The sequence below is a fragment of the Oryzias latipes genome, chromosome 15, assembly GCF_053564925.1.
Source record: "Oryzias latipes strain Hd-rR chromosome 15, Olatipes_Hd-rR_3.1".
In the NCBI taxonomy this organism is placed as follows: Eukaryota; Metazoa; Chordata; class Actinopteri; order Beloniformes; family Adrianichthyidae; genus Oryzias; species Oryzias latipes.
The window spans coordinates 30,567,501-30,588,795 of NC_136251.1; the positions used below are offsets into that span (position 1 = coordinate 30,567,501).

At 41.3% G+C, this 21,295-nt stretch overlaps 2 protein-coding genes across 4 annotated transcripts in view; one reads left to right on the forward strand and one right to left on the reverse strand.

Annotated features, from left to right (window-relative positions):
• The window catches only part of egln1a (egl-9 family hypoxia-inducible factor 1a), a 20,646-nt gene extending 633 nt beyond the window's left edge, over window positions 1-20,013 (reverse strand). The window contains exons 1-5 of one of the 3 annotated variants that reach the window (XM_023963346.2): window positions 19,336-20,013; window positions 6,704-6,823; window positions 702-838; window positions 549-616; window positions 1-477 (exon numbers count right to left, since the gene is read on the reverse strand). The exon at window positions 1-477 is cut by the window's left edge and continues 633 nt beyond it. In XM_023963346.2, coding sequence (XP_023819114.1) covers window positions 428-477; window positions 549-616; window positions 702-838; window positions 6,704-6,823; window positions 19,336-20,013 — 1,053 coding nt within the window. In that variant the 3' untranslated portion in view covers window positions 1-427. Of the gene's footprint in view, window positions 478-548; window positions 617-701; window positions 839-6,054; window positions 6,287-6,703; window positions 6,824-19,335 lie in introns of those variants that run through there. The other 2 variants (XM_023963347.2, XM_078931550.1) reach the window with 2 other exon arrangements.
• Window positions 20,012-21,295, forward strand: part of tsnax (translin-associated factor X) — an 8,278-nt gene continuing 6,994 nt past the window's right edge. Inside the window, exon 1 of the mRNA XM_078931549.1 lies at window positions 20,012-20,468. Within this exon, the coding sequence (XP_078787675.1) occupies window positions 20,012-20,468 (457 nt within the window). The remainder of the gene's footprint in view (window positions 20,469-21,295) is intronic.

Sequence of the window (21,295 nt, forward strand, 5' to 3'; positions counted from 1 at the left end):
GCTGCTGGAGGCGGCGAAGCGCGTTCAGATACTTCCTCAGACGGTTGCAGAGTCAGGCACAAACAGTAGCTTATTTTGACAGCCCAGAGAATCACGTGCAGGACGCTGTACCTTAAATGAACAAACTGAAAAACGGTGGATGGTTTTCCTCAGCTCAGTTCCTTTTTTGAAGCCTTCAGCTGTAATGTAAATGCATTTACCAAAATAAAATAATATTTAAAAAACACACAATCCCTTTCAGAAGAACAATTTTGACATTCAAGGCCTGCTGCGCTGCCCCCGGTGGACCGCCAGTGAACTACTCAGAAAAGGATCAAACCAAAGTCTGCAGCGCTTCAGCGAGGAACGCACGTGCACGCTCTTCAGAGGACGCGTTCTCGGGACAGAGCACTCCTAGCGGGCGTTTGTGGAGGACGTGGTCATCCTGCTAGCTGGAATCGGAGGATTTTCCGAGTTCGACCTTGACTCCCCTTTCACCTGCGAGCAGAGGAAGCGTGAGAGACCACGTCTACAGATCCACATCAACGGGAGCCAGGAAGCCTTCTGACCTGTCAGGTACTTTTCTTTAGCTCTGGCCCGCTCGTCTGCATCGAAATACCACACGGTGATGGCATACCTGCACACAGTTCGGACCAGGAGCATCAGAGCACACGGAGGAGGCACTGGAGGAGGGGCAAAGGGAGGAGGAACGGGGCGCTAACCTGGTAGCAAACGCGGGCTGAACTTCGTGCGGGTTTCGTCTGTCTGACCAGAACAGCAGCAAACGGTCAAACTTTGGCTCGATGTCGACAAACTGGGTTTTTCCTCCCGGGAAAATTCGGAGAAGGCCCCCGTGTTCCTGGAAAGAGGGAGGAACACGACACAGAACCACCTTAGACAGTTTTTGCAGCGTTTAAAGCCCCACTAGATGATGATGACGTTGTTCCATCGGCTCCAGATCAGAGCTTCATCATCTCCATACATGTTCTCCATCATCATCGAGAAACATACCACAAGAACAGGTTTAACATTTTCATTGGAGTGGGCCTTATTAGGAAAAGTTACATTTTTTTGGACCATAAACAAAACAGGCAAACTTTTCATTCATAAACAGTACGAATCACATCCGTCAATGGATATGGGGTTAACGGTGTTTTTAATATGTTAGTGAAATTCTCTGATGGAGGACAAATTTGTAGAAAATCAAGTTAAAAATAATTGCATTTCTGAGTATTCCTTTATGAAATAAGCCCTTTATCTAAATTATGTTGGAAAAAGCTTATTTGTGATGTAGAAAATACGCTGGGCGGGCCACAAGCTCCCTGATCTGAGCTCTCGGCAACAAGAAGGGGAGGCGGGGTTGCTCCGCCCACAACTCAGAGGTGAATTGCTAAGGAACTCCTGTTGCTCTGCAGAAACTATGTCCTAGAAAACGGCATCATCCTCATTTAAACCGCTTTGAAAATAGATCAAAAGATGATCAGAGTGGGACTTTAAAGGGCCTATTTCATGCAAACAAACTTTTTAGAGCATTTAAGTGTTTTATGATGTTCATTGGTCACAAAAAAACCCAAAGTGGTATTTTGGTCCACTCACACATTTGAGTATTCCTCTAAAAACCTGCTCTCTGAGCATCAGCCCCTCCCAATCCATGAAAACGAGCGGGTTCTCACACTGTGACATCACAACGTGAGGAACCGCCCCTTCCAGGAAGACTCTGCTGCAAGCTCCGCCCCCAAGCTAACACACTAGCGATCTGCTGAACGTTTTCCTTTTCTATGAACAACATGAACAATATCCATCTTTGGAAAAGTTCGGTTGTGGTTTGTTTTGGTGGGAAGAACGCTGCCGAGGCCGGATCTAGGAGAGAAAGGCGGAGCCTCAGAGAGCGAGCAAAATGAGCTGTAAAAGATATTTAATCAAAAAAGGTTCATTATTGTGTCAAAGGTCTTATATTATCATATATAGGGATAAAGTTTACTCTGAAAGGCTTAAGAAAAGAAGCATATAGACCCTTTAATTGGGCCGTATGGTTCACAAGCTCTGGTCATATTTACTAATTTATGGCAACAACAATAAAAACTCTAGTTTTTTCTACTGACATTAAACTGGCTACCACTACATGTGCTGTGGCAGTGTGATGCTGTGTGGCAAAGCATGTCCTCCATCATGAGAAAAAAACGTTAAAAGCAGCATTAAACAAGATCAGAAAGTCAACACACGACGCAAAAACAGTAAAGAAGACAATGAAATCCAAGCGTGCAGGAGCGATCAAAAGAAAAAAGGAGCAACAATGTTTCAGGCAGATCGACCCGGCGAACGGCGAGGATAGGAAGCGGCAGCGGGGGACGGCTTTCCTGTGGAGGGATAGGAAGAATAACCCACAGGAAAACTGCTGCGCTTGGATAAAGGACCTGGAGAGTGAAAAAGCAGATTGCTGCGAGCGCGGCGCTCAAACTCCCACACGGCTGATATGATAGGCCCCTCTCTTCACACGCAAACTCGCAGCGCAGAGCGGCTCACGCCCTTCTCTGGCAGCGCCGCCACCATCGCTTCGGAGGCGTGTTGAATGAGGGGGAATACCGGCGGCGGGACAAAAACCCGACAGAGTCACACGCCAGGAGAGACTTTCCAGAGTAAATAACCTCCTGAAAGGTCACGGCCTTTAGCTACAGCGTGTACGTCAGATTAAAAGACGGGCGGGATTACGGAAGCCAACCGGCCACAACCTTCTGACCCACATTCATCCGCATCAGGCCGATGCTCGGCAAAGATCAGCCAATCATGATGGGATGGAGCCGCCGGCCTATCACACAACTACACAAGTATTAACTTTAGCGCACAAAAACAGCTGATATCTCCAAGAAAAACTCTTATTTAGGTCAATTTTTTCAGGGAAAACAAATCTAGAGTTTAAATATTTGACTGTTTTTCTGCTGCATTTTAGAAAACAATGTCAAGAAAACATTTGGGTTGGTCAAAAAAAAATAAATAAAAAAAATCAATTGAATTGATTTTTACTTGGAAAATCCAACATTGATTCTTCCGATCGATCAATCGTTTTTCTTTCAAAGTAAAGAATGAAAAACGCTTCACCTTTATGTGAATCACAACTTTCATATTTTTCAAAAATAAAATCAATATTTCATACAGTTGAATTGTGAATGAATAGATTAATTCAGTGTTTTCATGACGAAGACAAACCCGTTAGTCCTGATTGTTTTAGTTTTTAGAACAAAAGTGAACTGGATACACAAAGTATTCCTAAAAGTGACGTTAAAATACACGACTTAGACGACCGTTTGGTCATTCCAGCGTTCAGCAAAAATGAAAAATTAACAACTTTTTCCAATCATCAGAACGTCGTCACTTTGTTCCTGACATGATTCCCGCTTCTGCACCAAATGTGTTTAAGGATGAAAATGTGACTCAGAGGAAAAACAGGTTGTCGGGTCTAAACCCCACCCCCACCTCAGCTGACGCTACCATCACAAAGGAAGTCACATGGGGTCACCATGGAAACCAGCTGTTTGTTCCTCAGCGGGTTACAGATGGTTTCATGGACCCAGAGATGGAACAAGGTTCTGAAACCACTGGGTGCTGAGGATGGGAGGTGTCGCCTGGGGGGGGGGGGGGTAATCTTTGGTGTTAGTTGAAAGTTTCCAGGGTTTGACTCACTTCCTTCCATCGGGATCTATGCGTGCCTGAGAGATTTTCCGTCTCACAAGAGCCGCACATTTATACTTGTCAAATAGGGCAAAGGGAAAGTTCAGCCCACAGTACTACTGCTCTGAGCTTCAGAAGTACTTACAAGTAAGTTCTAAACTTTCTGCAGTACTACTGCATTGAGTTTAAGTATTTAGAGCATTCTGCACTACTAATTAAGTGAGTTGAAGTACTTACTTGGTTTCAGAAGTAGTAATTAGTACTTTTTTGCAGTACTGTTGCAGTAACTTTCAGTACTTAAAATAACTTTCTGCTGTGCTACTTATGTGAGTTTCAGTATTCAGAGCTTTCTGCAGTACTAATTAAGTGAGTTTAAGTACTTTGTTGGTTTCAAAAGACTTTCTGGAGTACTACTGCAGTGAACTGTAAGAAGTACCAATATGTACTTTTGCAGAACTACTTTAGTGACTTTCAGTACCTAGAAGAATTTCTGCAGTACTTCTTCAGTGAGTTACAGTATTTAGAGCTTTCTGCTGTACTAATCTGTGAGTTTAAGTACTTAGTTGGTTTCAGAAGTAGTAATTAGCACTTTCTGCAGTAGTACTTCTGTGAGTGTCAGAAGTACAGTACTTCTTTCGCACGTTTTAGTACCTAAAAGAATTCCTGTAGTACTTCTTCATCATGTCTCAGTACTTACTAGAACTTTCTGCAGTACTACCTACTAGTACTACTCATGACTGCTTAGAGTTAGAGATCCGGTTTCGTGAAATGAGGTTTGGGTTCCAGCAGCAGAACCGACACCATGGAGGAACAACCGCAACATGGTCATTCTGACAGGGACCTCTGGTATCTAGGCAACCACATTCTCCAGCAGCCAATCATAGACTGAGGATGTTCACGCGTCCATTAAGGGTATGAAACGTGGCTGGATTCAATATGACACTGACAACAGCAGATACCATGCAGCAAATCTACATAAATGAAGAAACAAACAGTTGGTACCAGTGAGGAAATCCCAAACACTGCACCACATGGTGCAAATTTAAAATCTTTATCCTTATTGGTTCCGTCCATCTTCATCTATGACAGACCTCCAGAGCTTTTAGGGAGGGTAAAGTGTCCGTTACCGTCAGGATTTATCCTAATATTTGCCATTATATTCAAACCAGGTTATTTATTGAGGATCCTGTGATCTTCAAGAAATCTTCTGCTGGAAGTTTTTAGGTCCAAATACAAACTTCTCGATTTATTCAGACTTTTCTGTTGCGTCTCCGAAACTCTGGACCTCCTTCAGACTTTTAAAAACCTGGATTGTATTTTATGTTTGCTTCATGTCTGAATTAGTTTAATGATTTTAAACACTTAAGCAAAGAAATGAAAAAGTGAATGGAGGCTTTCCCACATGTGTGTTTTTTTAGAATACAACTATTTGACACATAATCCATAGATCCAAGGTTTTTAAACTCTTCAACTGTTTACGTGATCAACATGAAATCAGCCGATTCTGATGAAAAGAAAAGCGGCTTTGCACTGATATGCGACACGTTGCTGACGTAGAGCAGGAAGGAGCGGATATGCAACACTATGTTAGAAAGCAGCTTTTGGTCGGCTGGTTTGGGTTGACTGCTCTTAACTGCTGTAAAGTGTTGCATATCGGCATAAAGCTGCTTTGATGCGCTTCAGAATCCGCTAAAATTATGGTCATTGAAAGAATGTAGACACTGTAGCTAAAAGGTCGGGGATTAAACGGTTCAGAAGATTTCTTTTTGTAAAAAAGCATCCTGCTCTCTCAGGCTTTGGCGGTTCACTGTAAAGTCAAACCGCCCGTCTCAGCTAGCAAAGACAGAGGAGCTTTCTTCTGTTATGTGAAACTGGTTTCATTTGGAGTTTTTTAGATTTGGAGCAACAAACCAAACGCTGGAAAACCAGTTCCAGGGCTGCTGCTACCAAAAGTGGGCGTACCACGAATTTGCTCCAACCCCAGAAACACAGACGCTATCGAGAGGGAGACGTGCTGCTCTTTATGAAACGCTAGAGCTAGAGTAGGGGCGTTTGAAGCTGTAGTGGCGTCCAAAAGTGTTTCTTTTTTTTTTTAAAGTACCCATAGCGACTTAGGGTTGGGTATCCATCCATGTAGCACCGAGAAGAATATTTACTTTTTGCTTCTGCATGACTTCTTAAAGTTCTAAAACCGAGGCTGGTATGTATTTTCTGAGTGCTGGCACCCATGTGCCACCGTAGAGGACCGGCGACTTTTGATGACATCATCACACTGGGTATGCTCACTACATAGTGCACTATATAGTGCGTTTGCCATTTCGAGTGCCCTGGAAATGTCCCAGAAGTCTCTGCAAAAGAACCAGTAGGCATCGATGCTCTCTAGATTGGTAAATATAGACCAACAATGCATTGCATTTGAACAATTATTTAAACGTGTCTTTTTAATAAACCATCAACAATATCACCATAAAAACAAATCGGTTTCATATCAATTTGATTTTCACTTCATAAATTTGGTGACGTCATAGTCTTCATTCATTCATCTTCTTCCGTTTATTCCCTTTCGGGGTCACAGGGCTGCTGGAGCCTATCCCGGCCACTTGTGGGCGAAGGCAGGGGGCACCCTGGACAGGCCGCCAGTCTGTCGCAGGGACGACATAGTCGCCGTAAAAAAAACAAAAAAAATAAAATAAAATAAGTGAGTATGGTGTCCGGATTGCTTTTGAAATCCAGGGTACTATACAGTCCTGCACTACATCGTTTTTTAGTAGTTAGGGATATCCTGACCAGTCACTCCTTTAACACTGACAGAGATGTTGGCGGTTAGGGATTAGGGAAGAATTTGGGACAGCCACTATTTTTCCATACCTCTCCCATTGAAGGGATACATAGGGAAGGGACAAGCTATTTGGATCTGTCATTGTAAATTTTTGTTTAAGAAAGTAAAGACAATGTGGGGGTGGGGCGGGGTTTGGTGCTATTAGTGTGACCATCCAGCATGGGACAACCCACAACCCAAATTCAGAAGCATCATTTCCATCTCAAACGGCTCTCCTACCTTGATAGTCCAATCTTTATTAAGGTAGTATATGCACGTGACGCATCGTCCGTCGCCGTTGGGGTTGTCCACATGTCGTACGTAGCCCGTTCCATTCCCAGGGTAACATGCAACCATCGCCTGACGAAAGCAGAGTGGTGAGGATGAGTGGAGGCACAGACAGAATTAGAAGCAGACTGGAGGAAATAAAGGAGTCAAATCGAGTCAGCGAGGATGATGGGAAGGCAGCAGATCGCTGTGGTGAAGCTCCCCAGAGAAATCAGAGTACAGACCACCTTCACCCAGCAGCTAAACAGGAGTCTGCAACCTTTAAGGCCAAAAGAGCCATTTCCAACTTCATTGTTCAGAAAAATACACATTATTTATGCTTTTGTGGCCATTAAACCTTTAATTTCTAAAATGTAGCTTATAATTGAATTATATTTTTGTGTATTAAACCCAATTTCTTTTTCTGACATACAAGTTCCTTTCAAAATAAAATCCACCTTGTGTCAAATAGAATCTTCCGGCTGCAGAAGATTTACTTCAATTAAAAATGAAAGAAAACCAAACCAACCACGGTATTTTCAGTTATTATGATTACTGCTAAATAGAAATATGAAAACGGTGCTGTGGAGTCCAATACAAAAAGTACAAGCAGATACCTTATAGACCCACTCTGGGTCTATAAGGTATCTGCTTGTACTTGAAAATTAAGAATGGTGAAAATGGTGAAAATTAAGAATAAAACTGCATTTTTCATTCAAATTGTTGCCTAAAAACATCATGCAGCTGTAGAACAGAATGTAATATTTCCTTTAAATTTGTTTCTAATAATGCTTCAGTAATCTTTTACCATCGTGTTTGAATGTACGAAGAGTGAAAGACCTCTTGATTTTAGTGTAGCGTCAACAAGTTATTTCACTAAAATGAGGTAAAACACCTCAGGTAAAACCTAAACATACGTGACAAAACCTTCTTTCTTTAAAGCAAATGCCTCTTTTGTTTTAAGCCATAGAGTCACATCCAGACACTTAAGCTGCAATCAACCGGAGAGATTGAACCACATGTCAACTTCCTGCTCTGCTTGGGATCGCATGATCTGCTGGAGTCTTTTGGTCCTCATCAGCTTCTGTAAACCATTTCATTTGCAAATTCACGGCAGGCCCTGCGGACGACCTGAAAAGCGGAGCTGGGATGAGCGTCAGCAGGCCCGGCGAGGGCAGATCCGGCAGGCCGGTTCCTCCGCATTCTTTCCCTCTACTTGCATCAGCCCAAACCATAGCAACATTATTCTAAACTCCTGCAGCAGCGCGCACGTGAAACCACAAAGAACCTGACACCTCCCACGCCCGAGAGCCGACGGGGGTTCTGGCGTCTGAATCAGCGCCATCACACAAATCTCACTTTCCTGCGCATCTGATCGTAGGCGCTTACGTCAATCTGCTTTGTGCCAACATCTTCTGGATGATGCAGGTTACCGCTGGAATGTGTAATATCAGGGCGCCGGAGAAGCTTCACCATAGAGGGGGTGGAGATGATCGTCTGCGTGAACAAGCGGGGATCGAGGGTCAGAAAAGAAAAAAAAGGGCGCCCCACCGTAACATTTTTGTTTGGCGACGGACAGGGAAAGCGGGGATGGGGGAGGCGGGGCTAGAGCGGCAGAGAGGAGTGAACTTCTGTAAACTTTGACTCCTGGCCTCCCTCCAGAGGGAGCAGCGCTTTAATGGCTGTGCTACGTGCAGAGCGTGAGGAAGGTTGGCTGATCCTCAGCTTTGTCACCCCTCCCTCACATAACAGTCGGCCTTCTGCTAAAAAGGCTCCAGTCGGGTGAAGAGCTGTCTGTGTGTGTGTGTGTGGGGGGGGGGGGGGAGGTTACAACTTCACAAACACCTTAGTTTGAGAATCTAAGAGTTTTTAAAACTTAAAAAAAAAAGGGGTGATTTCTTTTATTTTGAAAGGTCTACAAAAACTGCATCAACCTTGCATTAGTAACCAAGCACATCAGTTATCCTCACACATTCCGAACAACTTGTTTGGAGTTCGATTCCAGCTGCCTTTTCCTGTCATCTGGTCATGGAAAACCCAGCTAGCAAGCAGAGGGACGCCATGAGACGCAATAAAACCTCATTCAGACATAAGCAGCACTTCCATGGAGACCATCCTCCTGCTGCGGCGCCTCCTTCCCCAGATTACAACACCGCCACTTTGGGCCGTTCTGGCCGCGTGCATCATTTATCCGTTTTTTTTTTTTGTTCGTCGGTATCTTCACGCGTCACCCCTCAGAAGCATGTGAGCCTCCACTCTTTCGGGCTCCCGCTCTTCCGCATTCCAGCGCGGCGCTCATTAGGAGGCTGACCTTGCTGCTCATGTGGTTTGTTTACATTCCAGAAGCGCGGCTTCAGAGGCCGACTGGCATTTAGGTGGAAGAAAACAGCAAACAGAGGTCACCGGAGGGCTTTCAATGGAGGGAGGGGTCCCAAACATGCAGTATTTCTAAGAAAAAAGAAAAAAAAAACTGGATGTTTTCCCATCATCTGTCGTCATCTTCCTCACCTACTCATCCTCATTGGTGTAACAAAACATTTGTCATATTTCCCTCCGTCTGAAAAGCGTCTCAGAACAAAAGACAGCATTTGACTCTTTTATTCAAGAGACGAGAACTTGAACTGATCGGTTTTTAAGTCAGAGAAGAAGATCCATGCTTTTATTTTGGTGACAGAAATTAGGCTTTGCCACAACAGCATTTTCTAATTTTCTGTGTTTCTGAGCTAAAGCAGAAGAAACCTCAAGTCCAAGATTTTAAACAAGTTTCACTGATGGAAATAAAACTGTTGCATTGCTGTAGACTCAATCCCATCAATGATTTTCAAAATAAAATAAACGTTTTTAGATTTTTAGCACAAATTGCGACTATGAACTAAATAAAAATACAAAAACCTTCAGTGGTTAGCCAAAAAAATAGTTTTACATTTATTGAATCTGAAAAAGAGTGGCCCTTTCAAAATAAAAATAATAAATTTTAAAAATAAAATAAATAATAAAATAAATAATAAAAATAATACGTTTTTAGAGATTTAGAAAACATTGTGATTGTTTATATAATTTCATATAACCCAATATCACCACCCAGTCGTCTCAAGAAGCTTCACATAACAATTGTACAAAAACATAGAATAGAAATAAAATTGAAACTGAACAAGCCTGAACCTTTCAAAATAAAAAGATTATAATTACATATCAGTAAAAATGAAAAGAAAGTTTTTCAGATATTTAACAAAAATGTTACGACTGCATATATAAAACTATTAAAAATTTGGTGTTTGACCAAAAAGTGTTTCTGAAACTGAACTAAGTGTGAACCTTCCACAATAAAAGGCTTATTTTTTATGTAACCAATTAGAGTTAAAAGTTTTTAGAAATGTATAAAACATGTTGACAATACCTATAAAATAAAACGGTAAAACTTTTTCAGTACTTTTTTTTTTATAAAAAAGGTTCACATTTATACAAACTAAACAAAAAGGTCTTTTCAAAATAAAATTATTATTACTAAATAAATTTAAAAACTTTTAGATAACTAAAAATGCTGACTACGTAATTTTTTTTTAATTTAGTGTTTGACTATAAAAACCTTTTTCTCAGTTATTGAAACAAAATCTTTCAAAATAAAATTATTAATTGCATTTTAGAAACTACATTTACTCAAATTACAACTACAAATTCCAGAAAAAGTTGCTCTTTTTGGTGGAGAAGATTTGTTTGAATTGAACTGATTTCATAAATGGCTTTTTGTGGTTTGTAAAAGACCCTTTTGGTTCTTAGGTGTTAATCCTCCCCCAGCTTCAGAGTTTATTTCTCTTTGAAAGGTGTTTTTTCCTGCTCTTAGCTGAAACAACGCAACTACATCCAAACCTGTTTTTCTAGATCCACAAAACTGATTTAAAAAGGTTTATACACTCTAAAAAGAGTATTTGGGCTTTAGTTGGAAATATAAACCTTTTTCCATTGATCTAACTGAATTACTTAGTTTGGTGAAAATAATTTTTTTAAAGAGACGACTGTTGTTGTGAATTTGGTTATATAAATAAAACTGAATTGAATTGAGTTCAATCAACTTAAAAAAACACGTAGTTGTCTGACAGTTATTTTACTTTCAATCAACTTAATTCCATTAAGTTTGTGTAACTTTGGTGTGAAGCTGTCAATGCGCCATAACGCAAGGCAGCGCAAGGAATTGTGGGATACCATTTTCTCTGCCTGTCGGGGTAGATTGGGGTTTAAGTGTGAGTTTTTGTCCGTGTGTTTTGTTGTCTAGCTGTTCTACTCTGTTTTAACTAGTAATTTAAACTGTTATGTTTATTTTTTTCTGCACCATGAGTTAGAGTTTGGGAGAGGATGATGACCAACCCCCTTGTGTGGAACAACAATGTATGTTCTAGGGCTGCACGATATGAGGAAAACTCGCGATATGCGATATTGGTAATTAATATTGCGATAACAATATAAATTGCGGTATATAAACAAATAGCAAAAAAAAATTAATTAAGTAATTCTCAACCGAACCAAAAATGTTGAACAGCTCAAAACCGAATTCCCGTATAGACCTGTCGGCCAAAACTCTCGACTGACATCTGCGCGAGAAACACGTATGAATTAGAAGGAGCTGCATTTCCTGAAGAAAATGGAGGGTTGGTGCTATATTGCTGAATGAAAATGAAACTTAAATTGGCAAAAAAATAAATAAATGATCAAAGTTGACGATAAATAAAGTGAAAACAGCACAATAACAAAAAAGATGTCATCCGGGAGGATTTAAAAGAAATTGAAACCAAAACTTTGACACAAAATACATTTTTGAAAAGTCAACAAAAATGCTGACGTTTTTATAAATATATATATATTTTTTATTTGGATTGATTTCACATTCTAGACTTGAGGGAGTTTTGTCTGTTAAAGTTGAAGGCTTTTCGTCCGTCAACCGGCACAGCGTATGACGTCACGCCAGAGCGGGAAAGATTGTTGACAAGTAGTCACTTTGTGGGAAAAAAACCTGTAAATTGTATAACCACAAGACTAAAATATGCTGTAGTCCAAAGCCTTTGGAGCATTTTATAATTTTAATGGTGTCTCTAGCTGACAGAATGCCAAAATAAGACGCTCCGAAACAGGATGAACTTTGGTGAAAATGTTGGATGCCTCTCCCATTGAAACCCATTATGAAGATGAAATAACCACAACGTTTAAAGGTTTATATTTCAAAAATTAAAACATTTAAAAAATCTGAAGGAATTAGAATCAGTTTCAAGTCTTGTGGATAATTTCTAGTCTGAATGGTGTCTCTAGCTAAAAGTAAAGCAGAACAAGTGATCTTCATAGTGATGAAGATGAGGCTGCCATTCAGCTAACAAGAGGTTTATCCTCATCGGCCAATCACCAAACAGCTTCCCTCTGTTTGCAGTTTTCAGGTATGCATAGGACAGGCGTTTGTATATGTAATGAACTAATAATAAAAGCTACTGAAGCAATACTCTGCTTTTGCTTCCATCCTCAACCATTTTTGGAATTCTTTCTACATTTTAAAACAAATGTACGGAGCCCCTAAAGGGCCACTGAAGAAGGGGGAAAAAAAACAAGTTAAGAAAAAAAAAAAAACTAATTGGTGCGCACCTGTTACTAACAGGTTACTAACGGGCACCAACTGGTTAGTTTTAAAAAAAAAACTTAAATTGTTTTTTTTTTGTTTCCTTTAATGACCCTTTAGGGGCTCCGTACAAACGTTTCAGTCAAAGTCAATTGGTTTAGTTTATCAAAGCTAATAATAAAGCAGCTGAAAACATTTTTTGCTAAAAATGTAACTTTTATTTTGATAGAATGATTTGTTTGTTAAAAACTCACTTTCGTACAGATTCACTAATTCATAACTGAATTTGATTTACAAATAAAGTTTTTCAAAAATCCAACCATCCGTCTTCCTCCGCTTATCCGGGACCGGGTCGCGGGGGCAGCAGTCTCATTAGAGATGCCCAGACTTCCCTCTCCCCAGCCACTTCCTCCAGCTCCTCTGGAGGAACCCCAAGGCGTTCCCAGGCCAGCCGACATAGTCTCTCCAGCGTGTCCTGGGTCTTGCCCGGGGCCTCCGCCCAGTGGGACGTGCCAGGAACACCTCCCCAGGGAGGTGTCCAGGAGGCATTCGGACTAGATGCCCGAGCCACCTCAACTGGCTCCTTTCGATGTGGAGGAGAAGCGGTTCTACTCCGAGCTATCCGCGGGTGGCCAAGCTCCTCCCCCTATCTCTAAGGGAGCGTCCAGCCCCCCTAAGGAGGAAGCTCATTTCAGCCGCTTGTATTTGTGACCTCGTTCTTTAGGTCATGACCCATAGCTCATGACCATAGGTGAGTGTTGGAACGAAGATCGACCGATAAATTGAGAGCTTTGCCTTTTGGCTCAGCTCTCTCTTCACCACAACAGACCGATACAGCGACCGCATAACTACGGACGCCGCTCCGATCCGCCTGTCAATCTCACGCTCCGGTCTTCCCCCACTCGTGAACAAGACCCCCAGGTATTTAAACTCCTCCACCTGGGGCAAGGACACTCCACCCACCCAGAGATGGCAAACTACCTTTTCAAAATATCAGTTTTAAAACTAAACTTGTTTTTACACAAGATTTTCGAAGAAAAAAATAGAATATTTTTTTTGATAAAGTTTTGAATTTTTACATTTTTACAGAAAGTAATTCTCACTGAAAAAAGAATGCTCTGAAATCACATAACTTCCAACTTTCTTTAAAAAAATAAATATTTAAGAAGGTCATTCTAGGTCACAATCTACACCAAAAAGCTAATTTTAAGGCCCAACAGGTCAAACAGTTGCTCAGAAACGATGGCGGTGTCTGTCAGTGGGAACACAATCTATACCATAATGTACAGCCCACTGTTGCTCCGGAGACAGTCGTCACATGACTTCCTCTGCTGTTGAACCACCAAAACATTCAGGTCAACTTCCTTCCAAAGGCGGACGTGTTCACGCTCACATTCAAATAAAAACAAGAGTTTTCTCTCAAAAATACTTCAACATTTCTTTAAAATAATCCTCTGGAGTCAATATTCTGCTCAGAAGTTACTTTTTTTTTTAAAATAAAAAAACATTTTACTGATTTTTCTCATGATTGAAAAGCCAAAAAAGATATTTTTAAACCACTTTGCTTTAGCGGTGGAGCCGCAGTCGCCATCAATGCTTTAGTTTTCTCTAAAGTCACATGCATCAGCTGAAGTTGGATCATTATGGAACCAGCAGACGTTTCATACATCTGACGCTGCGCAGATTTTAGCTCGTCTCTAGTTGACTTTTTTTTAATTGCTGAGGTTTCTTGAGGCTAGGATATCTTTTTAACGGCATCGTTTGGAGATGAAACCAAACAGGGTTGCAGTGAGTCTAGCTGAATAGCCAATGATTTCTGTTGGTCTTTGCTGAAGATCCTCAAATGGGCTTTGAGTAAATGTTATGAAAAAACTGCATTTGTTGGATTGGTGTTAAGGACCTTTTTCAGCAGCTGATTCAGTTTCCTAAATGAATCAATGTGCAGGAGAACTATTTTGTACTTTCATAACTCTCTCCATATATTTTGGATCGAACCTCTTGGGACGTTAGCATGAGCTCCTATAGTGACCAACAACTGACGCGTCGGCAAAAAAACCTTTTTTTTTTAATTGTTCCGCTTGTTCTCAACAGAGCGTATGACGTGTTAGACGAGAGTCTGAAGACGTTCCACCGTGACAAATGAGGCAGAACCAGGAAGCCATTCTGTGATGGGACACCAGGCTGACATTAGGGCAGCGGTCTCCAACCTTTCCAGGTACCGGACCGGTTTGATGTCAGGCAACATTTTCACGGACCGGTCAGAACCTTGCAAAAGTTTGCCTTTGATCATTTTTAGCTTCTGGTTTCTGAAAAATCTACTTTTCACATTAAAATACTACAAGACATCAAGTTTAAAAATAAAACATTTGTAGGTTGTTTTGTTGCAGATGACGAGGATTCGGTGAAGGAAACTTGTTGATTTGTAGAAGTTGTTTGTGATTTGTAAAGCTTTAATAAAAGCGACATTCCAGTTTTTTTATTTTTTACAGAATATTATTATAACACTGAGAACTCAACCAAGTCTCAGATCAACTTTCAGAGCAAAACGATTATTCATATTTTGTTTATACATAAATCTTGATTCATTAATTATTTTTAATAACATTTTCTGCGCTAAAGTTTCTTAACAGATGCCTAAATTACCATTAACCTCCCTTTTACAAGGGGGTTGAGGACCACTGCATTAGGGGTTCTTCTCCTAATCAAACGTCTACTGAGCATGTGCAGAAACACCAAGTTCAAGACGTTAGTGGATGTGATGCACAACATCAACAGAGATTAATGATCACTTTTCTTTGGGACACCCAGGAATAAAAAATACGGACTAAACTGCACAAACATGACCCCCATGGGGGCGGGGTCACTCAGTCCAATTCTCATTTACAGTCAATGGTCCGAATCTACAATTCCAAAAATTTCCCACAAGTCTTTGAAAGTAGTGTGTATCCATGCTCACTAGATGCACAAATTTAGACCACAATGCATTGCATTTGAACAAATTATGTAAAAATATTGTATTTAAATTTAGTTTTTTAAATCCACCACGTTTTCGTCATCAGAACACAGCAGATTCAGAAATGTTCATATTTGTTGGGTTTTTAATTTGGCAAACAAGTGACATCGATCGACTATGCTTGCTGTTATAAAAAATAAAAAAAAGTTGTGAGCATGGTTGTCCACATTGCGTTACAATCCAGGGTTTTGTGCAGTCCATACTATATAGACCTATATACTATATAGAGGTTGGGGAACAGTGAGGGAATTGGGACACGACCAAAAGCCAAATAAACCAATGAGTTCTATCGCTAGAGGAGACATCACGTGGTTCCTCATGGGAGGACAGCACCGCCATCTTGGTGAGGTCAAGTCACTGCTGCAGTGCATGCATGTGAACACATTTTTTGCAAAATGCCACTTCATTATGTGGGTTTCAACGGCCAAAATCGAAGAAATTAGTCCAGGAAGGAGGAAGGCATAACATTTCATTAATAGAACAGGTTTTCATGCACGATCCTGCAGGGCTATTATCAACATGTAGGGATGATGTACGTATAATTTGCTGTCGACATAAACGTACATTTTATTATGTTAAACCTATATACAGTATACTAGGACTAGGCTAATATAGTAATATAGATTTATACATTTCTGACTCAGTGACTGAACTTTTCATGGAGGTTTCCAACGAATTCAGACTTAAGGAAAAAGTGGGCCTTAGCAAAGAAAGAGTTGACCCAGATAGATCACTGTGGTACCAACTAGCAATAGAATCTGACCATGTTCACAACATTTTGTGGAAACATATTTTGATAAAAGGACAGACTTTTAGCTTGAAACCCGGAACCATAGCATCTGTGTTCCACCAATTGATCCTGACATGAATCAGTAAATCTATTGTTTTTCCTTTTTTCAGGGTAAATCTGTTGACGACTTTTGGACTTATTGTTGACTTATTGATTTATTATTATTATTGACTTATTATCGATTTGTTCTTATAATTTATTATTATTATTGAATTACTATTGATTTTATTTATTTATTATATATTCATTATTATTGACTTATGCATATATTATTTTTTATTATTATTGACTTCCTATTGACTTATGGTTGGGCTTTTCTGAATAATTTAAATTACATGTCAAAGAGGTCTAAAACTTCTACATGTCTAAAAATTCTTTGTAATAATTTTTTTTGTAAGAAGTCCTGCAATTATGCATTTTTCATTAAAGTTTGAGCTTTTAAGGCCGACTGTTTCTCTTATTTAACAACAAATGATATATATATATACATATATATATATTTATAAATATATACATATAAATATAAATTATATAAAAACTACTTTGATGCCACCAAAGGCTATAGAAATCATTGTCATGTGGGCGCCGTCGACCTCACCAAGATGGCGTCGGGCTCCGTCACCGTCGGCCAGGCTTCCCAAGTGGGCGTGTCTCCTCTAGCGATATGACTCATTGAAATAAACTATGCTAATGCTAGCTTTAGCAGGTTAAAGTTCATCATCAGACACCTTCACTACCAGAAACAAATCTGGCTTTATGTTTTAACACGCTCTGATCGAGACGGCATTCCGTGTTCTAGGTTTGCAGACAAACACGTTTTACTATCTACACCGTGATCACGTGAAAATGGGAAATGGGAACAATGCCTTTAATAACTGTTTGGACGAACTGTTTTCCCTTTGTCGCTGCCTTTGCCAAACGTCCTTCCATTGAGCCACTGATACATGTGGGCCCTCCATTTGTGCAAAGTCATGCTGGCTTTTTCTGGCCCCCGTTCAACAGAGTGTTTGCAAAGCAGCAGCAGCAGAAAGCTCGCATTTCCCAACGTGTCCGTCTCCGAAGCGGCCCGAAACCCGCCGCGCCTCCTTCCTCAAGGAGATGCGTGTCCACCAGAGGGGAACAATGCTTCAGGGTAGAGGGGGGAGCCTAAAAATAACAGCACTTCCACAATCCAAGCTTCCTGACGGAAAATACCTGAAGCACGCAAAAGGTGGGCCGTGTCCACTTAGGATTGGTCATTACACTTTCAGACGCACAAACTTGTTTTTTTAAGAAAGCGGATACAGGATAATTCACCATAAAACTCCCATTTAACTTTTTGATTTGTCATACATACATCCATAATTAAATCACTAGCAAGTCTGCTAAGATGCCAAACCTTTCCTTAATGCAGAGGTCTGTAGAATTCAACACTTAAAGTCCCACTCTGATCATCCTTTGATCTATTTGGAAAGTGTTCACCATAGTCTTTTAATCGTGATTGTGCCGATTTTAGCAAAAAACAAAAGAAATAAAGGTTTCTGCAGAGCAGCAGGAGTTCATTAGAAATTCACCTCTGAGCTGTGGGCGGGACCTCCACGAGGTCAGGGAGTAAGCCTGCCCTCATGTCCCATCAGCCCTTTGTTTACACTCTCTGTGCAACTAAAAACGTGAGCAATATCAGAGCTATCCAGTTGTACAGTTAAGATCCAGATTCCAGCTCAGACTAGGAAAACAAAGACGTGGACCTATTGGTCTGCAGGTGAATGCGTCAGAATGGGGTGGAACTTTTTTTTTTTCATTATCTTAATTAGCTTTATATATACTTTATATATAGTACTCTGCGACAGACTGGCGACCTGTCCAGGGTGTCCCCTGCCTTCGCCCACAAGCGTCTTCGATCATCAGAAAAATGCCACAAAAACATGTTAAAAACACATTTTTTTTTACTGGAGTGGGTCTTTCAAATACCATTCGGGTCACAAGTCTTGGCATTTATGATTACACCAGTTATTGTTTTTTTTTGGCAAGAATAAAACAAAGAGACAATTATTTAACAGAGCTACTTGAGTGACCATACCTGTATTAGTGGACCATAAGAACAGACTTTTGGTGACACGTGGCCCTCAAGTCAGTCAAAATGTTTTAGTAGGACTGGTAAATCGAGAAGGCGCACTGCTTGGTCAATTGCTGAAGCATTATGGGTACTGTAGTCAGAGCCTCACCGAGTGTTTCATCCTGAGCATGGATGGATTAAAGTTTGACTTCTCCGACTGCTTTGCTATGACAAATCTGGCTTTTAGTCTGACAAATACTTTGGTCTTTTTTTTTTGGTCCCTTTTTGTAGCATTTTTCTGCTAACTAGAGTAATAAGATTAAAACTGCATTTCTAGGCATTTCTTTATTCATGCCGTTTAAAAAAATAAGATCCTATTTGTGACGTAGAAAATAGGTTGAGCTAAACTTCTGTAACATGAAAACCAAAAGACACCCACGGGGCAGACACGACATAACTTATACGCCTCTGCCGCACGTGCGACAGGTAACTTCTGTCCTCCCAGGACAGCAGACTGACAGCATCTCGCCTTCCCGAGGGAAACAATCCGCCTCACTAATGATGCGTCTGCAGCACCGGCCTGAAGTCATCACAGCCGCCTGCCTCCTTGATGCTGCCGGGTCACGCCAGGTCAGGAAGCAACAGCCCTTTCCAGTAAATGATTCACAGCCCCGCGTGGCTTCAGGCTACTGTTTTCTACGCAACACACACCTAAAAACAACAACTGCAACAACAGGGACAAATTCTTATTTGGTCTTTTTCTGACAGGTCCGGGTTGTTTTCTATGTGGAATAAAACCTCTAGATAAAAGACAAGTTCTACTTTACACGACACAGAACAAATCACTCCAATTCAAAGAAATCTAACAAAATAAAGTCATTATAATTACGTTTTGTATATGCTTTGGGTCACAAATAAAAATGCAAAACTCTGTTCAGACCATATAAAAAGTAATTTAAAATTCAGACAAGTACTTAGCAAATATGTCACGTGCCAAATATTCAATTTTGGCCCCTTTTCCCTGCTCAATCCAGCTGGATTAAAACAAAAACACTCGCATCTCCATGTTGGGGATGGAGTCCCTTAAGGAAATCTTCATTTTTGGAGCCTGTGGAGCCAGGTCACGTGCGTGGTCAGGTGTCTCCGCACCTTCACCAGGTGAGATACTTACTTTTGTCCTTCCATTGATAGTGTAGTTTCCCAGGTTGCCGTTGCAGTGTCTGATCAGATCGTCCATGCGGCCCATGAGGAACCGGATCTTCTCGCAGCCGGGCTCTCGGCCCTCGATCCAGGCGATCTTGTCCCCGCGGATGTCTCGCGTGGAGTCGCTCTTCTGGCTGACCAGCTGTCCGTCCGTGAACTTGCCGGTGTCGTACAGGGCCTTGACGTCCCCCAGGACGCTCAGGCCGGTCTCCTCCCCGAGGAAGCCGTTCACCACGCAGATGCCGTGCGCGTTCATGCACGGCACGATCACCTCCAGCGCGAGCTTCTGCAGGCTCGAGCTCACCTGGCCGTTCGGCGTGGCGGGGCTGCCGCCGTCCTCTCCCGCGGAAACTTCAGGTGCCGCCTGCGCCGGGTCCGCCGGCTCGGGGGGGCTCTTTTCCGGGGGTTTCTGCGCCCGTGTGTCCCCCCCGGGCGGCGGACCCGGCTCAGACTTCACTTTGAGGGGCAGGGGTTTCTCGACCTCCTTACAAATGAGCTTGTGCTTCTTCCAGTGCTGTTTCTGGTGCTCCTTGCTACAGTAGAAGGAGCTCCGGCACCTCCCGCACTTCAGGAGGTTCTCCATTTTCCCGCAAAGTTCACAGTACTGCCGGTCCCGGTCCAGCTCGCTCTGCTGCTGCTTGTCCATGTTTGAAGGATCTTTATTTTATTTTTATTCCACAGTCCTGTCAACCGACAACTTTGGAGACGAGCCCCTGCCCCGCTACGACGAGCAAAAAAGGAGAGAAAAAGTCAAACGCCCGCCATTTTCCTCCATTTTTACGCGTTTCTTCAGTCATTTAAGAGCAGCACGCGCCCCAAACGGAGCGTTCAGGAGCCGTCGGGAGGCATTTCGGCCGGTGTCGTCTGGAACTCTGTGTACTGCATGGCGCGGCTACGTGCGCTGCCTCTGTGCCTTTTCTGTGGTCAAGCCCTCGATGACGTCAAAGCACACGCCCCTCCCCCTCGGAGAGCGTGTCAGGAGCCGTCGGAGAAACGGCAAACTTTTGCAGAAGTTTGAACTCTTTAAGCAGAGGACGGGCGCTTTCGGTTCCGTTCGTGAGCCACTTAGACGAGGTTCTATGCGAACCGTGGTCAGAACTGGTGCGGTTCTGGGTCTAAACAGAGAAATCCCAAACTCTGTGACTTTTTAATGAACCGCAAATGCATCTTTGCGTAGATATCGTGGCTCGTTGGAATTCCTTGAACGCAACATTTTTGAGATATTTATTTAAAAAATGAAAATAATAATAAAAATAAAAGTAAGAAGAAAATAGAAGAGAATAAAAGTCAATATTCGAAAGTTTAATTAAGGACAGTGATTGTTTCAAACGTGAGACTTTTTTTTACTGTTGACCCCCCCCATGCCAATTCCCCCTAAACTAGCGTCAGGAGTATCATTAGTTAATTACTTTACACAGAAAAGTTATTATTACTACTTCAAAAAAATCCAGGGCCAGCATGTAAACAACAAGAAAGAATGAATAAAAAAGTAAAACCTTTCTAATAAGTTTTGGTAAAATTAAAACACTAAAACGCAAAAATGATAGTATATAACAAAATAAAGCTAGAAATTTGGTTAAAAAAGACAAAGTGCAACAATGTTTCATTTGTATTTTAATTCTCAATATTATTCAAAAGTCAGATTTTTGTCAAAAACGGTCTGAATGGGTTCTATCCATAATACCAGTAACTCTATGAAGACTCTCATTCATCCAGGTGATTCCCCTAAACCTATATAATAATACCAGTAATGTTACTAAAAACGTTGAAGTTCTTACCTTTAAAATAAAAATACGCATTGTTATTATGAGGTAGCTTGATTTGTCAAGTACGTTTCAAGACAATTCAAAATGAATTACAAAATGTTGTTTTATTGTGATTAAAAGAGCAGTAAAAAAAAACACAAAAACATTATTATTTTAATTACG